This window comes from Aptenodytes patagonicus, chromosome 1, assembly GCF_965638725.1.
Source record: "Aptenodytes patagonicus chromosome 1, bAptPat1.pri.cur, whole genome shotgun sequence".
Classification (NCBI taxonomy): domain Eukaryota; kingdom Metazoa; phylum Chordata; class Aves; order Sphenisciformes; family Spheniscidae; genus Aptenodytes; species Aptenodytes patagonicus.
In genome coordinates, this window is record NC_134949.1 from 127,003,949 (window position 1) to 127,030,771 (window position 26,823).

The window sequence follows — 26,823 nt, forward strand, 5'->3', positions numbered from 1 at the left end:
GCGGTAGCCTCCAGGACAGCTTACGGGATAGACTGGTACATAGCCGAGGGGATAGCTTACAGGATAGCCCATGGGATAGCCCTACAGTGGCAAGGGCTCCCTCCTGGAAGACTTAAATGCCTGCTCCAAGCTGGCAGAGGAAGGATATGAAGCAAAGGCTTGCACCCCCCCAGAAAAAGTCACCTTGCCGCTGACTCTGAGGGCATTAGGAGTACCGCTGGCTTCGGTTCGAAAGGCCAGCCTGGCTCTGGCTCCCAGACTGGCTCCAGGACACGCTCAGCCCCGCCGGCTCTTACGAATCCCCTTCTGACAGCGAACGAGCCCTGCCTGCGTGGTGCAGGGGGCAGCCGAGGCTGCACTTCATGCCGTGCTGTAGCCTGCAGGGCCACGTTGGCCTCCTCTGCACGTCAGTTGTGCCTCGCTTATGTTGCAGCAGGGGCCTGGGGGTGGGCAGGGAAGGCAGCACCGACCCTGCTTCCACAAGCCCAACTCTCCCAGAGTGCGGCGCAAAAGAGGCTGGGAAATTTTTTCGCAGCTCCTCTATCAGAAGCCTCACAAAAGACTGAGAACTAACGCTTGCAGGACTAACTGTTTCCAGTCGCTGTGCATGCTTGCAGCCCATCAGACAGCCTCTCACCTGCGAGGGCGGAGGAGATGCTGTCTCCAAAGCTCTCTCCCCTCTGTGACCGAGTGTCACCCGCCGCTGCTTCAGCTCCCCACAGGTGCAGGCACTACAGCACAGCACAGACATGCAGCAGATGGCATTTGGCATCCGCTCAGAGAATCGACCGTCGGATGCTTTGCTTCCTCCTGGTTTTTGGCTGTGCCTTCCCATGGGAGATGCCTTTGCCAGGATACTTCACGTTCCCGTAAATCACAAATTCCTTCGCTCCAGGGGCGGCACGGAGGGTGTTGGGTGAGAGCATGGGCTTTACGCTTTCTTCATGCTTCTGGAGCTTACAGAGAAAAAAAAGCTGCTGCTTTTTCTTTCCGTCCTTGTAATGATAACAGAAGGGATGTGGAAATTAAGCTGCCAAGTTTGGGCTGAGATGGTCCGAGCCCTGGCTGTGGCAGGTGTCTGAAAGGACACTCCCAGCGCAGGGCGCAGCTGGGAGCCTGTCACACCGCTTGCAGGGCGCGGGCAGCTCACCAGAAGGGTCATCACTAATTAATAATTACGGTCCTATTTCACCACAAAAACAAATGACATCTCTCACCACCCTAACGAAGGAGGTTTCCCCCCCACCCCAGCCCCCCCGGGGGATAAGTGCCACTTGGTCTTGTGTGTAAGAGGAGCTCATCAGCCCCAGGGTCAGAGCTACAATGCAGCTGCCCAGCAGCTCTCAGCCCTAAAGCCAAGAGGGGTTGTTGCTATGGGAATCGAGAGGGCACTTGCAGACAGCATCTGGAGCCTGTGTCTTTCCCTGTCCAAGGCAGCTGGGTTTGGAGGGAAGCAAAACTAAAAGGAGGTGGCAGAGAGAGACAGAGGCACAGCAAAATGCATGCATGTTAGAGGAGGGACCTTCCCAGAATGAGAGTACAGTGGGATACAGAAGAGTGGGGACACCAAACTGTCAGGCAGCGGTGGCTCGGCTTGGTAGGATAAACCTTATTTTCTGCTCTGTTTGACACTGGAAAAAGGTCCAGTGAAAGCCCAACTGTAACAAGATGGGATCTGCCTCCTCAACTTACCGGCCCAAGTGTATTTATTTGGATATTGATGGAAGAATTCAAAAGGTACTTTTGCTGTTTTTCACAACGTAGTGTTTCCGGACGCAGCAGCAGCTGCGGGCTGTGTTTGCTGCACAATCTATTTCTGTAACGCGAGTTAGACGCGTGTTTGCATTCAGCGCCGTTGCGGGCTTCAAATCTCTTTTTAAGGGGAGGGGGGGGATCTTGAGTGGCTTCTGCTTTGTACACGGATGTTTATTTAAAGGGGAAGGGGAGGCTGGCAGCAGGGGAGCGCTGGGCACTGCCAGCTCTCACTGCCTGTGTGGGGACCCTTGGTTTAGCAGCCGAGTAGGCTTCCTCTCCCGGAGCAGCGTCGCGACATGTTTACAAAGTTTTGCCTGCGGGGAGGTTTTCACCTAAGAAGTGGGAGCCGGAAAGCACAGTGTGCCGAGTTATTTGCAGATTGCCTGCCGGCGGGTTTTAGCGATGGGCATTTTCCTACCGCCAAGCTGAACGGCAGGCGGGTGCCCGGCTGTTGTGCGATGGGGTGTGCCGCTGCATCGGTGGGGGGCTGCGGGTCCCCGCCACCTTTGCCAAGTTGTTCGTAAATGGCGATAAACATTAATTAAAACTTCCACTTCCATTAGCCTGCCTTGTTTGCTTAACTACGGTTCACAGCACAGGGGAAACTGCGGGAGAAATGTGTTCTGGCTAAAAGGGAGAGCTTGCACGCTGTCGAGCTGACAGCCCACTGCTTTTAAACAGAAACAATGCCGCTGCATTTTTGTAAGTCGTCTTTTTCTTCTTTTTGTCAGCAACTCTTTGGCCACAAACCAAGTGCCTTTTTTGTAATAGAGTGAAAGCGGCTGCGAGGATCAAGAGCAACTAAACTCTGACTTGCAAAATTCAAATCTCTCTCTCTCGTCTTCCTGCTCTAAATCTTCATTTCACCCAGCCTCGCCTTTTGTTTCTCCTTTAAAAAGGAACAGCAAAGATACCCTTTCCCTTCCCTCCCCTTTGCTGTACGAGTGACCGCAGAAATGAGGCAAAGGGAAAGCTGATACTCACAGTCCCGTCCCACCGCACACGCCTCCGTTGCCTATGGTCCCCTCTGCCACTGCCCTGGAGACCCACCGTGACTGCCAGAGTCCTGTCCTCAGGAACAAGACCTCGGAGAATCCAAATCTGCGCCAGGTCCCCCACAGCAGGCTTCTCCTCTTCATCCATCTCGGGGCTTAGACGTGACAAAGGTCCCTCTGCTGCCACGGACTCCTCCACACCGGCGTGCGGGAGCGTGCCGGCTCTGCTGACCTGAAGGCGCCGCTTCTCTTTTGCCGGGGCTTAATGAGTTGGTCACCTGGCAGCCCCCAGAGGCAAGGCTTGTACGGAGCTCCCTGGCACCTTTACTGTTTCAGTATTTTGAAAGGGTGGCAAGTATTTCCATAGATGTTGGTAAAGCACATAGTCTGTTGTCTACTCTGGTTTTAAAAAAAATAGCATTTCTCAGAATCAGTCTCTGGAGAGTAACTTTGACATTAAAAACGCAGAAGAGGCACAATCGCATGAGCAAGCTAATACAAACTCAGGCAGCATTAAGTTTTTTTTGCTCGATAAATGTTATCTGTTTCTTTTGTCAGATGTGAAATTCCATCTGTGCAATGTTTGGAAGGATTCCTGCAGTAAAAATGCTGCGTAAATGGGGTTCACCCAGGGGTAAGCAGGGCATATCTCAGATTCTCGTGCCTCCTCAGTAACAACATCATTAGAAAGGAAAAAAAAAAAGCAACCCTTAATCTTCCAAGGAATGCAGTATTGGAGGCTTCTAAAGCGAACTCATTAAATCAATGCTAAGCTACTCGTCAACCCAGTAACGAGGTATGAGTTTCATTATAACAGCACTTGTTGAGTTAGAAAGGGCTCAGCTCCAACTTGTAACTGGCTTGCTGGACACAGCAGAGTCATGCAATAGAACTGAGCATCCTACGATAGCGCTAAGCTGTGATGGCAATTATTCACAGGTAATTCTGTGTTTCTGCGACCTCCTTCAGAATTTCCACCGGTGCGGCCACAGGGCATGCTGCTGACTTTGGGAGAAGTTGTTTCGCCTCGGCACTGGGGTGAATGAAGGGACACACCAGGCTCAGAGAGCCGCATGTTGCCTCCCCCAGGAACCTGCGCATTGCAGATGAGCACTTGAAAGTGCTCTGCAACAGCAGTGTTGAATTAAGCTAAGTAGGACCGTGTATTGGCAGGTCCAGGGGGGCACAGCGGGGAGGGCAAAGGGACGCGGCAATTGTTGGAGGAGAGTTTTCTGGCTTTGAAACCCTTCTCGGTGGTTGTTGAAATAAAGGAGGCACCATCAGCAGGGGTCGAACGCAGGACCACGCCTGAGGCCAGCACGTCCCAGAGGAAGGGCTGAGGTCCATACCTGCAAGGCCAGCGTCATGAACACCCAGGAGTCCAGTAGCCTCCTGCGGGAGGGCGGTGGGAGGCTGAGAGCAGAGGGGAGCCCAGCCCAGTGCTGCAGTGCATCACTCCTACATCACACTGGGGAAGCCTAGCCCTCGTCTCAGTAACTTCCTCAGCTCCTGCCCTTTCCCCTCGGACCCATCCTGCCTGCACCCACAAAGGCTCCCGGTCATTTGTCAGTTTGATAAACTGACCTTTCAGAGGCACGGGAAGGCACAAAATGGTCTTCACCAAAGCTGACCACGAGGACAGGCTCTCCTCCAGTGGGCAGAGTTGACTGAGCGTCTCCCCATGCTGGGGCAGCAAGGGCTCTGCTTTGGGAGGGACATGGGATGACCCACCCCGGCCCAGCAGACACCAACTGTGGAACCCTCCACAGGCACCTGAGCTCAAGATCCCCAAAGGGGTGGCTTTTGTGTCCACCAGGGGGAGGCTTTGGGCTGCTGGTAGCTGTGTCCTGGCCAAGGGGCAGAGGATGGGGGTCTCCCATGGGGCGGCCGCCTGCCGAGCTGGTGGAGGTAGAGCCGAACACAAAGCAGGAGGTGGAGGGGACAGCCGTGCCAGGGCTGCTGGAGAGGGAAGATCAAAGGCTTTGCAGCGTTACAGCCACATGCTGAACTAGGGCTGTGTGCAAACCGGCTTCAAAAAGGTCACTTGTTCTTGGAGCTGGTTGAAAAATGAAGTTACAGTGTAATGTGCTTCCTATCCAGTGCCTATGTAAAGGGGATGCACGCCTGGGGGAAACAAGCGCTGCTTGGTTTATTTATTTTTAAAGGATCGTCTTGCCCAGAGACACCCAGCAGTTCATTACCCGCTTGCCTGGACACACACCTCCCTCTGCGCTTCGCACGTGTGCCCAGGGCTTAGCACACCCGTGAAACACATCTGTGTCCCACCCTGCCACAGCCTGGTCTGCTGCCACGCAAAGGAGAAGATGGCAGGCCAGGGGGAAGCCATGGCCGTGTTTCATATAGTGTAAGGTGATCTTGCAGTGCCACCGTGGATGGGGATTTCTCGTTGTTCCTGGAGTGCCAACTAGATGGGGTCGAGCACCCAAGCCCCCAACCTGCCAGCGGAGAAGTGAGGTTTGCTCTGCCAAACTTAAGCCGGATCTAGAGTCTTATTTTCCTTCATAATGTTATTAACCCTTTGGCTGCGTTTTTAAGAAAAATTCCTATTGAGTCTTTCGAATTAGAAATCCACCAGCAAGAAAATGTTCCCCAGCCCATGCCCAAATTTTCTTCATGAAGAAACTACTGGGGAACACTTTCTTTTGACCTTCGAGATTTAAATGGTAGCAGAGCCAAACCAGCCAGTGGCCATATTCCCAGATGGGTGGCTTCATGGCTCTCGTTTTCAAATGTCACAGGTAGTGGCTTTGCTCACAGAGTTGTAAGGAGTTCCTCTGAGAAAAATGCTTAATTCAAGAGGATTTCTGTTTCCAGTGTCTTAATCAGCATCACATTTGTAACAAGGATGGAAAGTCAGAGGGGTACAGAGCCTGAGCTAACTGGAAAAAAGAAAAGGACCACCGCCTTTGTCAAGGATTCAAGGAAATCACTCAGGATGGTATTTTCTTCCTCTTCAGAAAGCAAGTAAAGAATTTTGGAGCCGTTTTGCTGGTTGACTGGGTCATTCTGGATGCCAAACAGAGAAATGACCTTTTTTTTTCTCAAAGAAATGTATTGAATTCAACCTTTCTGGGTGTCTACTGTGCTGACCTGTGGAGCAGGACACTGATCCATCCACAGCCATTGTTCTTCTTTGCCCGAGGTCCACGATGAACAGAACAAAGCTAAGATTGCATTTTGGTGCTGTGGTTATTGCACTGAAACATCAGTGCATAGGAATCATTTCTGTCATGTGAGATTTTCTTTTTAATTAGAGCAACAGCAACTGTGGTATAAATGCCTAGACTCTAGCAAACCCAACAGATACTTCCAAAGCTTGCCGTGCTATTTTTAACACGCCAAACTAGATTCAGATTCAAAACAAAACACAGCAGAAAAATAATGGTATGATGATCAGTTCAATATTTTTGCATCCCCGTGACACTCTCAGCATAGCAGGGCAAGCATGCTCTGTGGTGCCCATGGACCCAATTCCCTGTCTGTTTGGACCGGGGATTTAGGGCAATACCCTTTCAGCTGCCGACCATCAGAGGGGTGCACAGAGGTGGGGTTCCCAGGCAGTCAGGACATGGAGACCTCCAGGGGCTGCTCTGCCTGGCCGGTGTTCGCAGGTTCCTCCCGCACATGGACAAGCCGATGCCAAAACCCTCTTTAGCATGGTGAGGCATAAGTATGGTTTTGTGGGAGCGAGGCCATTTTCTTAGTGCTGGCAGATCTCTGTGGGCAAGGGAGGGTGCAGGGCAGCACAGCCTGAGTCTGGCCAGTGGTCTCGGCTCACCTCGGCTCTCTGATTTTAGCTGGCCCTGGTGAATTCAAGGCGGCTGCTAGATGTTCTTGTTGTAAAGCAGCAAGAAATGAACAGCGGGTTTCTAAAACTGCATCACATTACAGCACATAAACATTTTAAAGAGTAAAAATGGCTTAAAACCAGGCTTTTAAAACAGTGAGAGAAAATGTCATACTTGAGGCCTCTCTCTCCCTTCTCTTTCCTCCCCAGCGAGGGATCCTCAGAGCATTTAGAGAGCCAAACCATAATCCTAGCACAGCTCCGTAATTCCAGCATAGCTCCATCACTCTTCTGTACCCATCACCCAAAAAGGCTCGTTTACTGCTGTTTATCTTTCTGAAGTCACATGCAGTCTATCATAGTTATTACAGTTTATGCTCACGTTAGCCAAGGCAAAGTGTAGGTCTTAACTCTCCCGCTAGCCTTACCTATGGATTCAGACAAGCCAACCGTAGCAACTTATGCTACTCGCAAACAAACTCTTTTGGCTTAATACAAACAAGACAAAACCATTCTGTTTCTATCGCCTTTCTAGTGAACTTACTTCTACAGCTGCAAATTGGCCTTTCACTGGCCTCTCACCATACCTGTTTTTCCTTACTCCGTTAACTAACATTACCCTTCTGACAGTCCTGTATTATCAAGCGTGTTGTAATGTCAGACGTTAATTGTGTGAGCAGTTTTGAAACAAGCAGCCTAGCTTCACTCACATTTAGTGAGGACATTTGGTGCTAAAGCATGCTTATTATTCAGTTTACGAAACATTTCAAACTTAATGCATTAATGTGCTACAGGGTTAATTGCACTTAGTACTCCATTAGCAGCAACCGCGTGTCCTTTTTACGTTAAGTAAAGCCAGAGTATAGACATTTCTGTCATTTGTCAAAGGTTGAAATACTTTTATGTCTGCTGCAGAAAATAAGAAACTTTCAGCTCAGCCTCTCACGACCAGCCTTGCTGGATCCTGGTTACATTCTGCCATTAATCATTAGCACCGAAAGATTGAATAGTAGCAATATGTCCCTTAGTATAGTCAGCAGGTTGCACAAGGCTCTCTTTAATGTAACCTGGCTTCCTCTACGAGCCCCAGAGACTCTAAAAAGTAATGAGATCCTTCCTTGCTCATAGTGACAGAGCCAACCCCCGCCATGCCATCCCTCTCAATGGACGTCCAAGATTGCCCTGGGGGTCACACGTATAAGTGTATCTCAGACAATTTCTCTTGCCTGAAAAGATAAAAATCTCTTTTCCCATAGCGCTCTGTTCAGGGATGTTATAAGGATGGGAATTGCGACTTACCATATAGCCACGTGCCTCAGGATCCTGATATGTCAGCTCTGTCTGGCGGCTCCTGTTTCTCATTTTAAGGTAACGTATATAATTAGGAAACTAATGGGATTCACCCCACTTAACCGTTAACCATAGCCATCTAAAAGTTAGTGATGACTGCTCCAAGCTAGTCACACAGGTTCCCCCGTAGTCACTGGGGAGGTGGGTGGTACCTCCAGAGGATGATTCATCCCATCTTAAACCGGGTTTTGGGGACGTGTGGGCTGATTTACCCTTTGGAAGTTGTCCTCTTTCTCTGCTGGCAAGAGAGGGAGTCTAGCAGAGCAACATGCATGAGATGCCAAACTTGTAGATGTTTGAAGTTACGTCAGACGAATCCCACCCGTACATTTCACTTAGGTGTCGTGTTGAAATGAATGTTGTCAAGCCGCGTCACTGCCCGAAAGTAAGTGTGAATCAGCAGGACTGCAGAGCTCCAGTTGTTGGAAGTAAAACATCTACCACGCCTCTCATCCTCTAACAGAAGCAGTGTTTGAAGAGCCCGGGGGAGCCTTCATTTTCGCTTGGTCTCTCAGCTGAGGGCTCTTGCGCTTTCTTCCCCACACACGCACATGCACACACACACTTATTCTCTGTTCCTCTCTTAGAGAAGCTCCTACTGCATCAAACAGATGGCAAATCTAGCATACTATTTTTAATACTGCCTAACATTTGAAGCTCAGATAAATGGAGTGGTTTTCCGAACATCGACTGTTAATTAGTGCGAGAAATAAAAACCAGGTATTTTGGATATAGCTGGGCTCATGCTATGCCCGTATCTGAATTCAAAGAATGAGAAACCTGGGTGATGTTTAGATGTGGGGTTTTAGTTAAGGCTTCTGTTGGATATTGGGAACTATGACTGATAAGGTCATTTATCACCATTTTTTGAGGAAGACTTACTTGCTTATGTGTTTAGAAATATGAACTCCTTCCAATGATTTCTACAGAGTGGTATCTAAAAGTTCTGGATCCTGCTTCATTTTGATATGAACAACAAAGACCGCTGGAGAGATGGGGAAAATCACAACGAAAAATTTCACGTCAGCCTTCTGCCTTAGCAATTCAGAAATCCTCCGTGAAACCTGCTGTTACAGAAGCAACAACAATTTTCACAGTCCCTGCAAGATACATAACTGAGTTTTACCAGACTTTTTCCTGACACACTCTCCTCCAATCTCATTAATGAAAGATTGTCATTTTAGATTGTTTCAACTCCGCACTTTCAGCCCTGACTCTGAACATTGCTCACTGAGCTGAATGAAAGACATCACCACGTGCTAAAAGTCTTGAACAGAGCAGGTTGAGACCAGCAAAAGGAAGTAGGACTGGAAACTGAGGATAGGCGGCTTTGAAAATATGTCTGCATTATTTATTTAGGAATTTTACTAGGGTAAAAAAAACAAACGAGTTAAATTCTTGGAAGAAAACTCAATTACCAACAACAGATCAGAACAGGATAACATTCTGGATACATTTTACAGTTTACAGAGAGGATTAGCTGTTCTGAGGATCAAATATAAAACAGAAATTGGATTTGTAGGCTGTGTTTTTACACATCCTATCTGAAAGCAAAATATAATGTGATTAGTTGTAAGCTGGTGGGTTGCAGAGTATATGCACTATGGTTCCTTAGTAATATCTCCATTACAATCCTTAATATGGAACTGCTCCTCTGCGTGGGAAAGCCAGCCAGCGTAGCAGGGCTCTTAATCCCTACTCTTTCTGATAGGGCTTTTAAAATCCTTGTCCTCGACCAGAGGTGGATACTATGGATTAAGAGACAATGGCCCCTTATTTCAGAGGAAGATGTTTCCAAAAATGCAGAACTGTCACCAGGAAAGAAACCAGTCCCACAGAAGTGAGCTCTGGGCCAGGAACCAGGCATCCCCATCTAGTCACGCTGTCATACTTCACAGTCACTGCATGCTTCATCAAAATATTATTTCCACTCCAAAAAGCCTCAGTTATTATTCATTCTGCTTTTCCCCCCTTTGCTTCATGTTACTTTCCAGGGCAGGCAGACAACGTTCCCCACTTAGATCAAATGGCTACTTCTTCGTCTTGATGAAGAATTACTGAAATGATCAAGCTGAGCATTCAGGGAAGACTAGTTTTCCTGTCTTTTTTTTCTACACATGGTAGAAGTTTTGCTAACAGTAACAAGGACAGAAATATGAAATAATTTTAACTCTCAAACAATTAATTGGTTTGCAGATTGCCGCATCATTTTTGAGGAATACATTCTTTTTCCTCCTGGCACAAATTCAAGGGAGATGCAATTTACAGGGTTTATATGTGGCTGATTTTCTTAATGGCATTTAGTCATCAATCTGCAGGCTGAAGCAGAGGCCTCTGTTTCCCTTTCCCATGCGGCGTATAACCTCTGTGACTCTGCTTACATGATTTTGGATCTGCCTTTGCTTTCAGAAATCACACTGGCAAATGAGTGTCTTGTGTTGTCCAGTCTTGCAGGAGACTCTCATGTCACCAGGCAATATTGGAGTCCCTGTGTACACTCTTTCTCGTAGGAGGTGCATCAGGAGCTGCATCCCTGGCTTTTTTGGGCTGTGCTGACTTGTGTGACTATGCACTTTTTTGACACGTATTATGGGGAAACTTGTGTGTGCCTATACATGTATGACCTTAGCCCACTACCACAGCTGTAGAAACTGCTGTGGCCTCCTGCCTTTGGCTTCTGTTATGCTCCATAGCAAGGTCTCAGTCCTGTCCTAACCAGTGATTTCTTCCATCGCTGGGCACTAATGCAGAGCGCGAGGTGCTGTGAGACACGTCGTAGCAGTGGCTTGCCACCCAGGGATAGGAACTGGGACCTAAGCAAGATGATGACTGTGGGTCAGAGACAGCTGAGACAGGTTTGAAGGGAGATGAAGTCCCTCACTGCTGACTGTGGGATAAGACCCACAAACAGTTCCAGAAAGGTATCGTCATGGAGGCCTGGGTTGAAGAGCAATGGCTTCAGGACATCTGCCCAAGTAAGGACATCTTCACAGGACTGGGTAAGATGCTCACTTCTCCACCCAGTGCCAACAGGGCTGCCTATCCTCAAAGCTGCAGGTCAACCATCTTCCATGGTCACAGGAGAAACCATGTGTCCCATCTGGCTGAAGCATGGCTGCAAGCCAAATGTCACTGTATTGCCTTCATGTTGCTAATGTCCCTGCAATGATAATGGACTTTAGGGAAATAGGATTCCTATACTGTGCTGGAGCCATCAATCATACAGAGTACTGTCCTCCTGTCTCTCCAAAATACATTCCAGTCATATTCCATCAGCACAACTGACATTGACTTTATTGGGAACACAAACCTGCAGGCAATAACAGGAACAATTGCATATTGCCGGGACACGTCTGAGGCTGGCTGCTTTGCTTTAGAACAGAAGGAAGTTGGTCAGAAAAGCTCAGCAGGTTGCAATAGAAGAAAACTTTAGTAGCATATGCTCTTTGATTAAAAAAAAACAACCAGCTGAGGACAACCACCCTGAGATGAGTATCGAAGTGTGGTGGGTGATTCACAAATCCACTTTTAGCCAACTTAAGTAAAAATACCAAGTATGGAAAGCTAAAAAGCATGTATAGAGATAGCTCATAAGCTAGAAAATAGCACTTACAGTCTCTCTTTTGCTTCCCACTCTTTCGCTATTACATGGAGTAAAGGAGCATTAAAATTCATCCTCAATGCATTGAAAGCTCCTGCTGTTTTCTGTGAGTCAGGCCGGCTTTCTTACCTTTAATGTTTTTTAATTTTTTTTTTGCTAATCCTCTCCTCTCTTATCTGTCCCGGTCAATAATAATTGATTTCCAGAATAAGAAACCTCAATACCTGAAATAGCACTCCCAGCACATCACAAGCCTTTACCCTCTGTTCAGGGTAAATTAACATCATCTCCTCAGTTACTGCGTGTACCAGTTGTTGTACCCTCCAATACTCTGTCAGCCGATTTTAGCAGCTGTCACTCCAGTAGGATGCTGTGTTCTGCTGGGAGTGGGGTTTCAGCCCTATCTGAACTTGACTGGCTGTTTTTTATTGCTTTGATTGCTGCTATTTTAATAACCAAGGGTCCGATCACTGGGCAAAGCAGGCTTTCAAAACACACCTGGGCATTAATCCCACCCATTGCCCCGGTAGGAGTTACTAACTACCTCAGCAATCAAGTGCCTTGATGTTTTGTAAAGTAAAAGATATTGCCTGGTGTAATCTCATCTGGGTTGGAAAACGGGGAAGGTGGGTGTGCACGCACGTATCAGTCACAGCCACCTCTTGAGGTGACCAATATTGCTCTCTTCTCTACCACAAAACCCCTGACGCTTCTCTCAAGAGTAAGAGGGCTCCTCACCACCCATGAAAACTGAGGTCTGAAGCCTTGCTTCAGCATCACCTCGAGTGTCGGTGCGTCACACCCCAGGAACAACAGGACTCAGCCAGGCTGACCAGATCTTGCCATTTTGTCCTGACTCTCCCAATACTTCAGGCTCGCGATGTCCTGAGCATTAGCAGCTCCTCGCTGGCAGAACGTCCCGCGGGCTCTCCCATGGCTTCACCATTGCCAGTGGCAGAGGTCCGGGTCAGCGCCACACGACACCTCTGGGTGAGAGATTTCCCCTGGTGTCTGAAAGCACCTTAGAAAAGGCACATGGGAACTGTGTTTTTGCAACGCTATTATGATTTAGGAATTAAAGCACTCAAAGACCAAGACTGCTGGAGTAAGGCTGCAGGCTTAACTAACTCCTGGCACCTACACCTTTCAGAAGGGTCTTTAATTAGATGATGACACGCTATTTTTCCAGCATGGTCCTCACCTTGCAGAACACATGGGGCCTGCTCGACCGACCAGATCCGGGGAGGGCGGCGGCAGCCCCTGCTGCCTGCAGCCCCCGCTGCCCACAGCCCCTGCCTCCTCCTGGCAGCATGAGGCAAGGCAGTGAAAAAAAACCATTGGAAGGCTATCCAGGGTGGATGTTCCTCATTTTCTGGGTCACCAGCCCCGAAGCTGATCTGTGGGCGTGCACATCCCCTGTGCCTGCGATGGACAGCAATGGGAACTGTGCCTGAGGATATGGGATGCTACAGGTGGTCATGAGGGGTGGAAAATAGCGTTTCCAGCAAGGCACCCGCAAGGAGAAGAGACTTTTGACCTTGCTCTCCCTGTGCCTCAGACCTCCTCTGTAAAATATCACTTTCTTGCTCCTCCTGAGTTTTGCCATTAGGTCTCCACAAGTCCCTTTGAGCTGCTGCATCCTGAACCCAGTTGCTCTGTGGCTATTTCTTCTTTGGGGGCACGAGGCAGCTGAGCTCCAGCGCTGGCCAGGGAAGCTGCCCTGCTCCACACCACCGCTGGCCCCCGCAGCCTGCAGCCACCCTGTTAACACCAGCAGCCCCCAGACAAATCAGCCCTGCCACTCGCTGTTGTTCCTGGCTTTGAAAAGATGAGCCAGACCTGACTGCAATGAGGCATTTTATTTCCATGGCAGGTTCAAAGCCTCCACCATAGTCAATCAAAGGCACACAGAGAGGCTTTCTGCCCCCAACCCCAGCTGCAGAAGAGCTTCTCAACCAGGGAGCACCATCACCCACATGTCCTGGGGGACACAGGAGTCTTGGGGAAAATCGTGGCATGGGATCGCGTCATTGAAGGCTGTATCACAACGGGATCAAGGGGATGTTGTGTTCCCAGACCCACCGCTCGAACAGTCTTCTCCACATAGGGGCTGCCTGGTGTGTGTGGAAGGGCAGGGTGATGAAGAGGTGTTTGGGGGCATGGGAAGGTAACAGTGGCAAATCTTGTAATTCAAGGTCTGAGCTCTGACCTAACAGCAGGAACGATACAGCCTGACGGCAGGAAATTTGGCACAACCTGGGGGGAAAAAAAACTCTGTTCTGTTTCAAGTAAGCTTAAGCTGGTGTAGTCCAAAAAGCAGTGCCCTTTTATACCATCCAAGGACCTCCCCAAATCTGGGCTGTTTTCTTCCTAAATCTGGGCTCTTACATCCTTAAATTTGCAGTTGTTATCATCTTGCAGCAATACTGCATTATGAGATACCTTTTGCTCTCAGTTCACATACGTTATTGCTCTACTTCTGAACAGCGCAATTAGGTCTCCAGAGCCTGCTTGCTTTATCGAAAAAAGCACAGGTATTAAACAGGAGTAGAGAAATATTCCAGCTCACAAGTCAAATCAGATAATTGAAGTGGTAGGATGAGCCTTAAAATTAGCCCAGTTCACCCCTGAATAGAGTTCATATCGCACTGGGAACTAACCGTCCTTTCTCTTCTTTGTCTTTCCTTTTTTTTTTCCCCTGCTGCTGTTCGGTTTGGAAGGTGATCTTTAGTAAATATTGCAACTCCAAAGATATCATGGACCTCTTCTGCATTGCAACAGGGTTACCAAGGTAGGTCTCTCTTTTAATTTGCCCAGCCCTGAGTGCACACGGTTGAGTGCACCTACCAGTTATACCTCAGCACTACATTTTTGCCCATATCGAGTGAAATGCAACCATATGCTTAGAACCTGTTTTTTAGGGAAAAATTTGGGGCCAATGAGAAGCATTGCCACTAGGTGATAAGCTTTCTATTTAGATACAGTACAGTCTAATCCCAGGTATGGAACAGTCAAACACAAAGTACCCCAGCAGAACCATTTTATAGAACATGAATATCCCCAAATCCGTTGCCCAGGCCAAGTATTTCCTAATTTATAGAATCATAGAATCATAGAATCATTAAGGTTGGAAAAGACCTCTAAGATCATCAAGTCCAACTGTCAACCCAACACCACCATGTTGTCCTGCAAAAGTCCATGCATCTTTCCTGCTGTGATTTCCTGTAGGGTTTGTTTCTCTTACCTTCAACCTAGAGAGCAGCATCCAACTTAAATCTCTGTGTTGAGAGGGATCCAGGATCAGGCGTTCGTGTGTGTCAGGGTGGGAGAGGCCGGCGTGTGGTGGAGGGTGGCACGGTGTAGCACCCAACCACTTCTGCACCACCTGTTCAGGGCGGTGGTGCAGGGGGAGGGAACCCCCCTAGTCACATCTAGAAGGGGGCATCTGCTGTCTGCATACGGGCCTTGAGCAGCACAGGCCAGACGCACAGCAGCATGCAAAAAGCCATAGTCTTTACCTTTGTACAAACAGGTTTACAATACAGAAAAAGCACAGGAAAATATAAGCCAATCCTTTAATCATGGGTTTATTGCAATGGCTCCAGCTCTGGGGATTGAAAGAGAAAATTGTCTATATTGACTCAGCATTTGCATAAACTGCTGGACAGAATTAATGCCCTTTGCTGTTTATCCTGGCTATTTCCTCTCATTTGACATTACAGAGGTTAATAACTCTCATTTGCCTATGATGTCAAATACTTCCACTCCATCACCCAGGAAACTTTGTTTAGCAGTTTTAGTCATTCATGAACAGGGTGTTCACTGCGTAGTTGTAATTTTATTTTTATCAGAAGACTTCCAAAGAACTGTTCATTGAAATAAACCAGGGTCCTGGAGCCAGAGTAAACCTCCAAGGTTTACATCTAAGCCTATGAGATCACACCTAGCACAGTATAAAAAAGCAAAGGCCTCATATTCAGCATTTGTTTTGTTTGTTTTGGTAAAGGAGTAACTAGACAATTTTAAGACATTCATAGCACCGGTAGTCATTTGTATAGTGTGAGTCAATACATAGCTGCCGAGTCAATGTATAACAAAACATAGCTTTTTAATAGAAATTATTAGTTGATGAGTCAACAGAATACATGACTTACAGGGAGCAAAGTCTGCTCTGAGATCAAAGATGATCACACTTAACATTTTGCCAGAAACATCTCTGGTAATTGAAATGGGTGAAGCATCAAGCCTACCCCATCCTGTGCTTTCACCCTTTCTGCACCAAGGTAAAATGGGTCCAAGACAGTGCCAGGCCAGGCCAGGAGTACTGCAGGAGGGAAGATGGCTGTGCACCGTATGCAGCAGCACAAAATTTCAGCCAGCATTTCTAGGTCAAATAAACCTCCTTGAAACTTACTTTTCAGGAACACAACAATCTCCCTTTTGACGGCAGACAATTGTATGGTATCCATTGATCCGACAATGCCTGCAAACTCAGAGAGGTAAGCCTTCAAAAATGGGGTCAAGCCCAAAGGAAGGGGTGGTGGTTGCCTGCAGATGCCTTTTGTGTGCAGGGAGGTGAGCAACTCCCTGGAGGGAGGGAGATGACAGCAAGAATTGCATGCTGGCTTATAACACTAATGCCTGCTGGTTTTGAAGATTTTTGCTTGTTATTAAAGTAGGAGTAATTGTCTGAGGAAAAAATACTGCTTTTAAGTGTTTAATGTAGAACATCTGTTCCCATCCCACCCTCTTTGCTGTCAAATATGAAATACAAACTTCTTTCTGAGTGTTGCTAACATCAACCCGCTCTGACTCTTCCAGGTCTCCATACAAAGTGATACCTGTTGCCACTGAGCAGCTCTCAGGTAAAACGACGCTTTTGAACTCAATTTACTAAAGCTGAATTTGCAAACATTTGCACGTGGAAATTATGTGGCTATGATGCAAGAAAGAAAGATGATGCTGTCATGGTTGTAGCTATGGCAGAATAAGAAGTGTTTGATCACAGTGTTCTGGAGGAAAGCTAAAAAAAGTCCCCAGATTTCAAAGTATTTGAGGGTGAGGTGGAATGGCTGGGGTCCAGGGGACTTTCACAGTGCTTAACTCTGGTCTGACTCAGCACCACTGATGTCTTGGGGAAAGTTTTGCATGGAGCAGTGGTTTTTTTCAGGCAACGCAGACGATGTTTGAAAGCCTGTCCTGCAGTGTTTTGTTAAACTTTTTCACCTCTCAGCAAAGCTCTGCTGGAAAGCTGAGCACAACATTTGAACCTCATGTTATTTCCAAATGGCTGAGGCGAGAGCACAATTTCTGTTGTGGGCATGGTAGCTCTAAGTGTAATAAATATTTAAATACACCTGAAAAGATTAAAGAAGGCCTGGTTGAAAGAACACATCTGGAACACCTTCCCCAGTGCACAGTGCTGTTGTACTCCACAGGCAGGACTGCAGTGGCACTTCTACCATTTCTCTTCGCCTGCCAGTATCATGCTCAGGCCAGTAGCTCTCAGACACCGGAGCAGAGCATTTGCTTGGAGAAATTCCTGTAGGGCATCTGGCTCACGGTCTCTCTCAGCAGTGCAACTGCAGTATCTCCTGCCACTCGCTCCAAGGCAGCCTGAGCAAGAGCCCTAGCCTGTACACTGTGGAGCTATAGGGAGAGGCTGGCCACTGAGGCAGGGGCTGCGGACGGGTAGGAGACATCAGCTGGAGACACAGTTTGGAGCAGTAAAATGAGAAGATAGGAGAGACAAGGGGCAAGAGGTTAAGGTTATCTTGGAAACGTAGACTGCACAGAAAGAACAGGAGGGAGCCAGAAAGTCTTGGGCTGGAAAAAGTAGTTTGCAGGAATGGGTGAGGCTCTTAGATTAGGGGCAAGGCAATTTTGCTGGTCACACCTCGTCTTCTTGCTAATGCTAATTGCAGGTCCCACCTCTTCTTGCTTAGGCTCCTGTGCGACACAAGAAAACGTAGTGTCTCACAGCACCACCTTTTTTTAGATGGGGAGACGGAGGGAACCAAAGCTACTCTCTGAGGTACCCGTGTCTGCTGCGGCAGAAACATCTGTAGGAAAAGGGCACAGCAAGGCAGTGTAGGAGGATGTGCGGGGGGGACAGAGAGGCAGCAGCGGGGAGCTTGTGCATGCAGAGAGCAAAGGCGAATTGAGAGCAAAAAGAACAAAGAAGCTGGGAAACAGGGAAGAACTTTATCACAGTAAGATTTGTTACAAGCCATAAACAGGTCCCATGTCAGTGATTGCCGCTGTTACCAGAAGGAAGTAGTCAAAGCTGAGGGACGCACATGACTGCTAAGGGAAAAGAAGCTGTCTCCTTATTGTAACAAACTCTGCTGGAACAGCATCACTCTTCTGGTCCAGGAGTACACTATTTGCATTATCAGATCAGAAAAGGTGGGGTCTTAACTGGAGCGTGTGTCCCTGTGTACCAGCTGGCATGGGTAATCAATAGCCATTTGCCCCAAGACGGAGAAAGACCAGCAAACAGGGCCAGCGGGGCTGGAAAATGGCAAGAAAAAATCTGGTGGTAGGTTGCCAAAACATAAGATAGTCTGCTACAGAAAGAGGACGAAAGTTGAACGGAGTGTGATGGAACTAATATTCCTTGGTATCTGTTTCTCTTTCACGTGGGTTGCCATTAATCTTAAGCATTCCTGACATTTTGCTGAGAGTAGGAAGAATAAACAGAGTGGGAAATTGTTCCTCTTCATTAAAAGAAAAAAACCAGCTCTGTTCTAGTCTTCACTTCTTAAACAAACAACTCTGCGTGATTCTGCTTCCCAAAGCAACTTGTCCAAATACATGCCAAAAAAGGGGTCACCCCAATTTTTACAGCAGTGGGAGGTAATGCACCTCTTTTCAGCAGTATCCCAGGCAGCTGGAAAGGAGTGATGCATGCTTCAGCAGAACAAAGACTGTAAAAGGTGGGACTGGAAAATATGATCCTTTGGGAGGAAAATATAAGCAGTGGCTTTCATCCAGCAGAGGAGATATCCACCAGAGTCCTGCTAAGAAACCATTCTTCATTTCCTGGCCATAGTCATGGGAGAGCGTTGGAATAAAAAAAAAATTATTATTCCAGTGAGCATCCGTTGGATGCAGTGGTGATCGCCGTATCACTACGGGGTCAGCTGTCTGCAAGGCAAAGGCGGGGGCCCAGCTGGCCGGCTCTGAGCCTGTGGGACCGTTGCATCACGTGCTGTCCCTCCTCCCGTGGCCCTGGACCAGAAGGCGCGCGGCTGTCCGAGCAGAGCATCAAACACCCGGTGCCAAACCCTTCCTTCTCTCTGGGTTGTTTAAACTCCCAAGCCCATCGAACGGGTATCTTCTCTCTCCCGACAGCGGAAAGGCTCTGGTCTGCGTCCTCGTGGCGGAACAAACTGATGGCTGTGTTGTGGTTGTAATTAGTAGGGTTCAGGCACTCTGCAATATTGCTGGAGATGTCAATTAAATGAACAAACCCTACTAGCAGCGTACTCTTGAGAAATAAAATTGCTGTCTGTTACATTTCTGATAGTGCAGAGAAAGGAGCTATTGTGAAGCTCAAGTGAGCCTGATCCACCACGGTCCTAAACGGGGGGGCAAACATGTGCAGGGGCTTTCCTAGTGCTCCAAAGTTAGGGCAGCAAAGCACACAGGCAGCTGAAGGAGCCCTTAAAGATGTCACCAGCGATGTGACCTGAAAGAGCATGACATGTGCCGAGCTCAGCCCCAGCTCTCTCTGCACGTCTGTCTCCAGCTTGTTCTGGTGGGTCCTTCAACACAAGCATCCCCTCATCCCTGGGGAAATAGGTGAGGAAACCCAAAGAGAGTAGTGCCCGATCGGGATGGAGGCCAGCACGCGGGGAGAGCTCGCCACCTGCCACTCCTTGCTCAACAGCCTCAGCGCCGGGGAACCCTGCCAGCATCAGAGGCGCTTGGCCAGGCTGAGGCTGTAGGCAGCGCCTTTGCCTCCCGCTTCACTTGCTGTTCAGTTATTTGCCTTTTCAACTAACAAGCTATCTAGCACTTGCACAGAGGAAAACCCACAGTCTCTCCCCAGGGATATCGGCTTGCAGCGGGAGAGCTAGCTCGACCAAGACCTGTGTAGCTGCCTGCTAGAAGGCCCACATCTGAATTGGTGCTAGCCCTGCCTTGCCCACCGCTGAGCCCACAAATGATGTGTACAGCTGCACCAGAGGTCTCCGGGACTGCTTTTTTCCCCGGAATGATTAAATACACAAGATCTGGTGCAGATTGCTATTGGTAAAGTGACAGAAGCTTGTCACTGTGTCTAAATCTTCTTATTCTGGGATGTCTCTCTTCTCCTTTTGGAGGCATATTCATGCTCGCAGCTCAGGCAAGAGGGAAAAGGCAGAGACTGAGAGAGAAAAAAACCCTCCTGCCTGCTGCTTCTTACGCGCATCCCACGTGGATGCGTGCATTGGGATGGGGGCAACTGCTCAACTGCTTCAGGATTACTCACATAAGCAGGGACTTGCATGCGGTAGCCCGAATTAACCTGAGTTGTCAATCGAATTTGGCACTCAGTATGACGTGATTCACAGACGTGGGCTTGGACTTGAAGCACACCCTTTCCTGAGGCTTTTGTCTACCTGGCTGTTTGTTTTTTTAAATCCCTCTGACTGCCCAGATCCAAACAAACCACAGAAAGGGAAATACAGACGGGAGCCAGAGGTACAGGCACACGTGAGAAAGAGACCGTGTGGCAGGAATTTGCCAGCCTGACACTGGCAGGGAAAGGTAGATACCCACATCCTTGCAGCCTTGCTTGGCCACAAGCAGAAAAGACGGGGGGAACCAACCCACCCCCACAACCCCGTGCACTCCCCGCTTGCACCTCGTTGAGGCTGGCAGGATGGCGAGGGGAGCCGGGGAGGGCGGGAGGATGGAGGTGGCTCCCCGGCCATGGTCCCGGCGTGTAAGACGGGAAAGGAACAGCCACTGCCAAGCAGAGTGGTGAGGAGCAGAGGGTGCATGCCAGTGGGTTATAAGCCATCTGTGTCAGTGCACGCGTAACCTGAGCTGCCCCAGCGTGTACCTAGTCCCCGTCTGGCAGGGAAGGTGCGTGCTTGCTGCCAGCCCTCCGACCCGGCCGCAGTGGGAGCCGCAGGAAAAACTGCTGCTGCCATATTCCCCCGCACCTGCTTTCTGCCCAGACCTGCTGAAGACGGGGCTGGCGGGAGGGAGGGAAAAATGGCTCCTTGCTCTGTGATGCCCTGGCCAAGCTCCCTGCTGAGCTTGGCAGGGGCCAGCAGGCGAGGAGCCAAAGTCCCTGTGCCCGCAGCGAGCACGGGACTGAGCTGTGGGAAGCCCGGGGAGGCCTGAGCTGGCCTGTCCCCTGCCCAGCATTACGCTATTGCAGCATCTTCTGGAGGGGATTTTTCTAATTTTCATTTGTCAGCTCCAAAACGCCGTGCGTATTGTGCAAAAATCTGACTTGCTGAACACCTGCATTTGCAAACGTTGCACATTCACAGTGCCGGCGGGGGGTGAGCTGAGAAGAGGGTTGCTGTTGGCTTTTGGGTTACTGCAGGCAGGAGCTGGCAACCCTTGGCAAGGTGCACGGATTGCATCTGCCCATGCTACGTGCAGTCGAATTTCCTTTTCCCAGAGGGAATCGCAGCAAAACCAATGAAGCAACTGAGGGAAAAGGTAGCTGCGCGCACCTGGGGTGTCAGCCCTGCCCAGAGGTGTAAAAAAAAAAGAAGACAGAGGGTAATGAAGGGAGTAAAAGGACACCTAGCCTTCTTGTTTTACAAAGGAGTGGGCAAGCGAGGCTGAATGATGTCGGTGCGATGTCTCATTTTCTTCAGAATCAGGGGTTAGCAGAGGTCTTCCCCTCGGAAAGGAACAGGGCAAAGAAATGGATCTTTGTCTCTTTAAGATGAGACGAACTGCCACTCTTAGTCATATATCTTTACTGCACCCTAGGGTTATAAAAACATACATCTTCATTTTGAAAGTCTTTTATTACATCCATAAACATCAGATTGCAGCTGACTGTTCCCTGGATGAGAATGTCCTAGTACTCCAAGTGAGTTTTGACAGGGGGAGGGAGTGAAAGTAAGATTGTTGGTTTTTTTTACTGGAACGGTGTTTATAGGGAACTTGTCAGTCTCTGGCATGCTACAGCCACTGTCAGAGAGCTGAGCGGCACCGAAGTGAGAGGACACAGGTTTCTCTGCTTATTCTCACTGTTGGATTCTGGTACCATCCCAGGTGCTGCATACGGTAAGCTTTCCTCCCGTCTTAAATAGGACGCAGCATTTGCTTTGTTTCAGCGCTTGGGTTTTCAAATGGGTTTTGTGAGAAAACTGAAAAATGGGTCTCTGTGAAAAGAACTAATCTCTTCATTTGCTCTGCTAGCCACTCCGCTGGGAGTCGGATGGCAGCAAAAAAAAAAAAAGAGGGAATTAGATCTGAGATTTTCAGAGCACAGAGTGCTTGCTCCAGTTTAGAGACATGGGGGTGACAGCCAAATTGTTTTGACCAGAAAAGTTAATGCTCTTGACAAATATTCCTGACATCTGTAATACCTGAGGAATTGCAAATCCTTTCAACAGGTACAAGAGCTATTATTTAGAAATACATTGTAAATGCTGGGCTGTATTTCTGTCTGCTGTTTTTTGCCTGGGTGATTGCACTCGTGAGGCATCGTGCTCCCTCAGGCAAGTGCAAGAAGTAGCTTCAGAAACGGCATCAGGGTATTTCTACGTAGGGTATAAATGGATGTTCTGTAATCTGCAGCACATATATGAGAGCATGCGATGTTTCTTTTTCCTTGGTTTTTCCTGAGAAACCAAGAGTACATCCACATTGCAGGCATGAGAACGACTGCAGCACAGTGCAGTTTAAATTAGCTGGTGGGGGAAAGTGGAAGCAATCTCAAAACAGCAGCTCACAGCTCAGCAAAGGTGATTTATGCTTCCCCTGTCTGCATGACTACAGTGTGGACAGACTGAAAGATGGGAAAACATTGCTCTCGTACTTCTTCCTTCCGAAAGTGTACTGTTCCTCGAAATCTAGGGTCTTGTTTTAAGGACTCGTTTGCTTTTCCCTGCGTTAGTGATTGCAATCCTGTGATGGTCCCAGGAAGGGGCTGAGGCTTCACCAGGCTGACTTTCCCGAGCTGGCTGAAGCACCTGGGTGCTGGAGTTGGCAGTGGGAGGCAGGGAGCTACCGGTGCGAGTGCTCCCAGTGCGGCCACTGCCGCAGCAGCTCAGGCAGCGATGGGATCCCCACGGGATCCCCGCGGCGGCTCTGTCCAAGTTATGTTCTCAAGGGAAAAGGGGTTGGGAAACTCGTGCCCCGCTGTGTCCATCCCATGAACCAGGAAGGGTGGACCTCATTCTGCAAGGACAGTCACTTTGGCATCTCATGTTTGCCTGAAGTTTATGCATAGCAGTACGAGCCTTATGAATTTGCACCAAAAAATTGGTCTCCAGGATAATGTCCCAGTGTAAATCTGAAAGGCAAGCTGGGTTTTCTTGTGTTCATAAGCTATTGTGTTGTTCGTGGGCACTCTGGCACAGTGTGCTGATGGTGCAGAGGCAGTCCTTGTGAGCCAGACCTTTCAAAAGCGGATGGCGATTCTGGTTGTCCCACACAAGGAATGCGAAAGGGGTCTCCTTTCCAGAGAGTGCTGCCTTAAAACAAGCCACCTCTCAGACACCCAGCACCCCCAAAAAAAACTTCTGAGCAACCTTACTGTAATCTGCAGGCAGAGAAAGGCAGGTGAGACAAGGAGTCATTCCCAAACGCTGTCACTGTTCAAAGGGCCAGAACAACTTTTTGGCTAAATGCCTCATCATCAGAGCTGGAAGTCTGAGGACGCCGCTTTGCAGCGGGGTTGAGGGTGTCTTCTTTCCTCTGCCATTTTCTGTTATGTCTCTCTCCTATTTTTTTCAGAGAAAGAAGAATTGTTCCAGAATTTATTGGGACAGATTGCCGAGCAATTCTCGAGGTAAGAAGCTTAACATCATTATTAATTTAAAATGCTATTTCTTTTATCAGCCTGAAGTGACATTTTCACAAGAGGCAGAGGGGCATTTAAGATCTCTTTCAAATCCCACTCTTCCTGCCAAATTTAGGTCTGGTACACACGTTATTTCCTGCTGACAGCAATAAGGTATCTTAAACCAAAAGTGATTTGGGCGATTATCTTTGATCTAAAAAGAAGATCAAGTATTAAATATAAATGTTCTTATTGTGCTCCTGCCCTCTTAGGAAGCAAAAGAAATACTTCTTCACCGAACAGTCAAATCATGTGATTTGTTTCGTTTTTCCCTTTATCACCCATACATGTCTCTCCTCTGAGAGGGTTTCTGAACATCTGTATAGCTGTTTAATTTATTCCAGCTGTTTTCAGTAAGACAGCTAATCCCACCACAGCTGAGCAAATCACCAGCAAAACTCAAAAGGAGGAGGGTTTCAGGGTGCGCAGACACCAAGATGCTGCTGTTAGGCAAAGCATTATCAATTTCACTTTGCTTCCCTAGGGGGTACAATAACAAGTCACTGCGGAGAGAGGGGGTGATGAAGTGTTGCAGAGCCACAGTACATTCCAAGGGCCATAACAAAATCATTTGTTGTTAATTTTTCTGAAAATTAAACTTGGGTGTATTTTCTGCCCAAATTTTAGCACTTCCATGGAAAATTTTCTTTTCCTTATGGCAACCACCATCGGACTGATCAGTCCTCTGAAAAATGTAGACATTTCTAGCAAAAGTCCTTTGCACCTAGGGTAGATATGGCACTAAATGTATAACATTAATACGAGGGTTTTCTTTTCAGGGTTTTTAAAATCAATGAGCTGAAAACGGAAGTAGCTAATCACTTGGCAATGCTGGAGAAAAAGGTTGAATGTGAGTGTCCCTTTACTCGTATCACAGTGGGAACCGGTGCCTCAGAAACCCCCCGCCTCGCTGCCCCCATTGTACCCCCACTCCATCCCGCTCCTCACAGCCCCTCTGCTTTCTCCAGTCGCTCATAATTTAGCTGGCCTTGAGCCCGAAAAGCCGCAGGCCAGCCCGGGGTTAGGCGCGGGGAAGGCGGGAGCCCGTGGTGGCACTGACTGGTGGGGTGAGGCTGGGGAAGGATGCCTGGCTTTGTAGGCATCCGGAGCGCCCCGGCAGGCTCCCCTTCGAGGGGCCGTCGAGCCCCCACCGAGCTTTGAGCCTGGGGCCATGTCCTCCTGCTACCATGTCCCCATGGCAGAGGGTCTCCACCGCCCACCTGCCCGTCCCCCACCTCCAAGCCCTCCGGCCTGCCCTCCCACGGGCCCCCATGCCCCAGACCCATCCCCCTGTCACTTCCCCTGCACCCAGCGGTGACCACCATGACTCTGCACGGGCATTCCCTGCAAAACACCTGGACACTAGCGCTGGCTGCTGCACTTTGTAATTAATTAAAGGAGGGTAACGCAGCTGCCTTCCTTCTACTTTAAGTCAGATATTTGCACAGGTCAAACATGTTGTCTTGCAGAGACACTTTCTCCTTTCAAAAATGCATTTACTGCGTATTAAGCAGTCAGGTCTGTCCTTACCGCTGACCTAGGCCCAGCGCCAGCACTGAGACCTGACAGTATTTCTGCTAAGTGTCATGTCGCACACCTCCCTCTGCCGGGAAAGGGCCCGAAATGGCACAAGGCCTTTCCCCGCGGCACGCGTGCATGCTACACGTGCAGCACGAATACAGCATGAACACCGAAGCATCCATAAACGGGCGGCGTAGCATGTGCTGAGATAACAGCCGGAGGGTACATCTCGTCATCTCGCGAGGCAGTAATTTCTGGGCCGCAAACACGGGGGTTCACCCCTCGCTGGCCATATTGCCTGGCAGACTACTAGGCAGCATCAATTTCCTCGCTTGTTCAATGTGTTAACAATAATACAACAGTTTTCAGTTGCTGTGCAACAACCAAGTTAAGTTCATCTGGTCAAAGAGCTCCTTTTCTGGTTTTTGTGGTTTTTTTTTTTTTCCCCATGCAGCATCTGACTTGTTGTTTTTCAGTATATTATGCAGAACACAGACCCCAGAAAGGCAGAGAAGGGGTATGAATAAGGCACTGTCACACAGCACTGTTTTGACACCAAAGGCCACATCCTCGCTGATAGGCAGCATTTAAGTCAGGCGTGGGCAGAGTCTTCCCCGGCATCACAGCTGCAGCAAGCACTTTCTCATTAGAGCTGGCTGGAAAAAAAAAGTTTCTGGTTCATGGAAGCAGTTGTTTCCTTGAAATTTTCCCCCGACCAGAAGCTACCTTGACCCTGCAGCTGCTCAGTGAGACATGCCTTCGTCAGCAGGGAGAGGAAAAAATGTCCTTATTCAAAGAGCAGCTGCAGGGGGACTTCTCCCAGAGGCCACCCCCGCCGCAGGCTGCCGGTGTGTTGGAAGCCCTCTGGCGACGTCCATGGAGGGGGGCACCCTGCGGCATGCCTACCCCCAGCACAGACCTCTGCAAGGAGCCCGGGTAGCAATCCCTCCCAGTCTGCTTGGCTGCAGTTTACCCAAGGCTCCACTGATTTATTCTTTTGTCCAAAAGAAAAAAAAGAAAGGAAAAGAAAAAGAAAAATTAGCTCAGTCACTCCACATTGTCTGTGAAACTTCTGACCGACTCCAGTCTTCAGGGCTAAGTGCCATGGACTAGAGCAAATGAGGCAAGCGTTCCTGTGGGTCTTCCTATCCTCTTGGCAGCCCAGGCGAGAAACTACCCCAGCCAGCTAGGGGCTGCTTTCAGCCACTGGCTCTCCCCGATGACCCCCTGGGACCCTCGGCTGCACCCTGCACACACGCTGCCTTTCAGCACCGGCAGCCAGCGGCAGTGGAGGGAGATAACAAAGATTTGCATGCCGCTGCCGGCGGGGAAGAGCTGTGCGTTTGCACTCTCCGGCGCTTTATCGGTGGTTTAGGGAAGGCAGCATACCCAGAGCTGCCGTGCCGTGCAGGTGAACTGAATTCACTGGTCCCCAGATGAGGCTTCTTTCTGTAAGTGGGTCTCTCCGCTGATGGAAATAGCAGCAGATGTAGCAATCTGCTGCCATTCCGCCTGAGCGCTCGCGATCGCATCTCCAGCAGCCTCAGCCTGTGGGAAGGAGCTCCCTGGGTTGCCTGTCTACAAGTGCACCCATCTGCTCGAAATTGGACTTCCAGAATTTGCAACAGAGCCAAATCCGCATCATTTTGAAATAATCCCAGGCTTTCATGTTTAAAAAGCAAAACTGTGAGGGGAAGGGAGCGTCCAACCTCCCTACTCGAGCTGGGCTCCCAGAGGTTTCTTTAAGAGCCGTGTTTCAGTG

The 26,823-nt window shown here is 48.9% G+C and overlaps 1 protein-coding gene across 5 annotated transcripts in view; it reads left to right on the forward strand.

Moving 5' to 3' along the window:
* PDE9A (phosphodiesterase 9A) overlaps positions 1-26,823 on the forward strand; it is a 70,541-nt gene that overhangs the window by 20,196 nt on the left and 23,522 nt on the right. For 2 of the 5 annotated variants that reach the window (XM_076354554.1, XM_076354562.1), the window contains exons 2-6: positions 14,230-14,300; positions 15,931-16,008; positions 16,331-16,374; positions 23,435-23,489; positions 24,320-24,390. In XM_076354554.1, the coding sequence (XP_076210669.1) occupies positions 14,266-14,300; positions 15,931-16,008; positions 16,331-16,374; positions 23,435-23,489; positions 24,320-24,390 (283 nt within the window). In that variant the 5' untranslated portion in view covers positions 14,230-14,265. Of the gene's footprint in view, positions 1-1,589; positions 1,738-14,229; positions 14,301-15,930; positions 16,009-16,330; positions 16,375-21,599; positions 21,758-23,434; positions 23,490-24,319; positions 24,391-26,823 lie in introns of those variants that run through there. The other 3 variants (XM_076354545.1, XM_076354580.1, XM_076354572.1) reach the window with 3 other exon arrangements.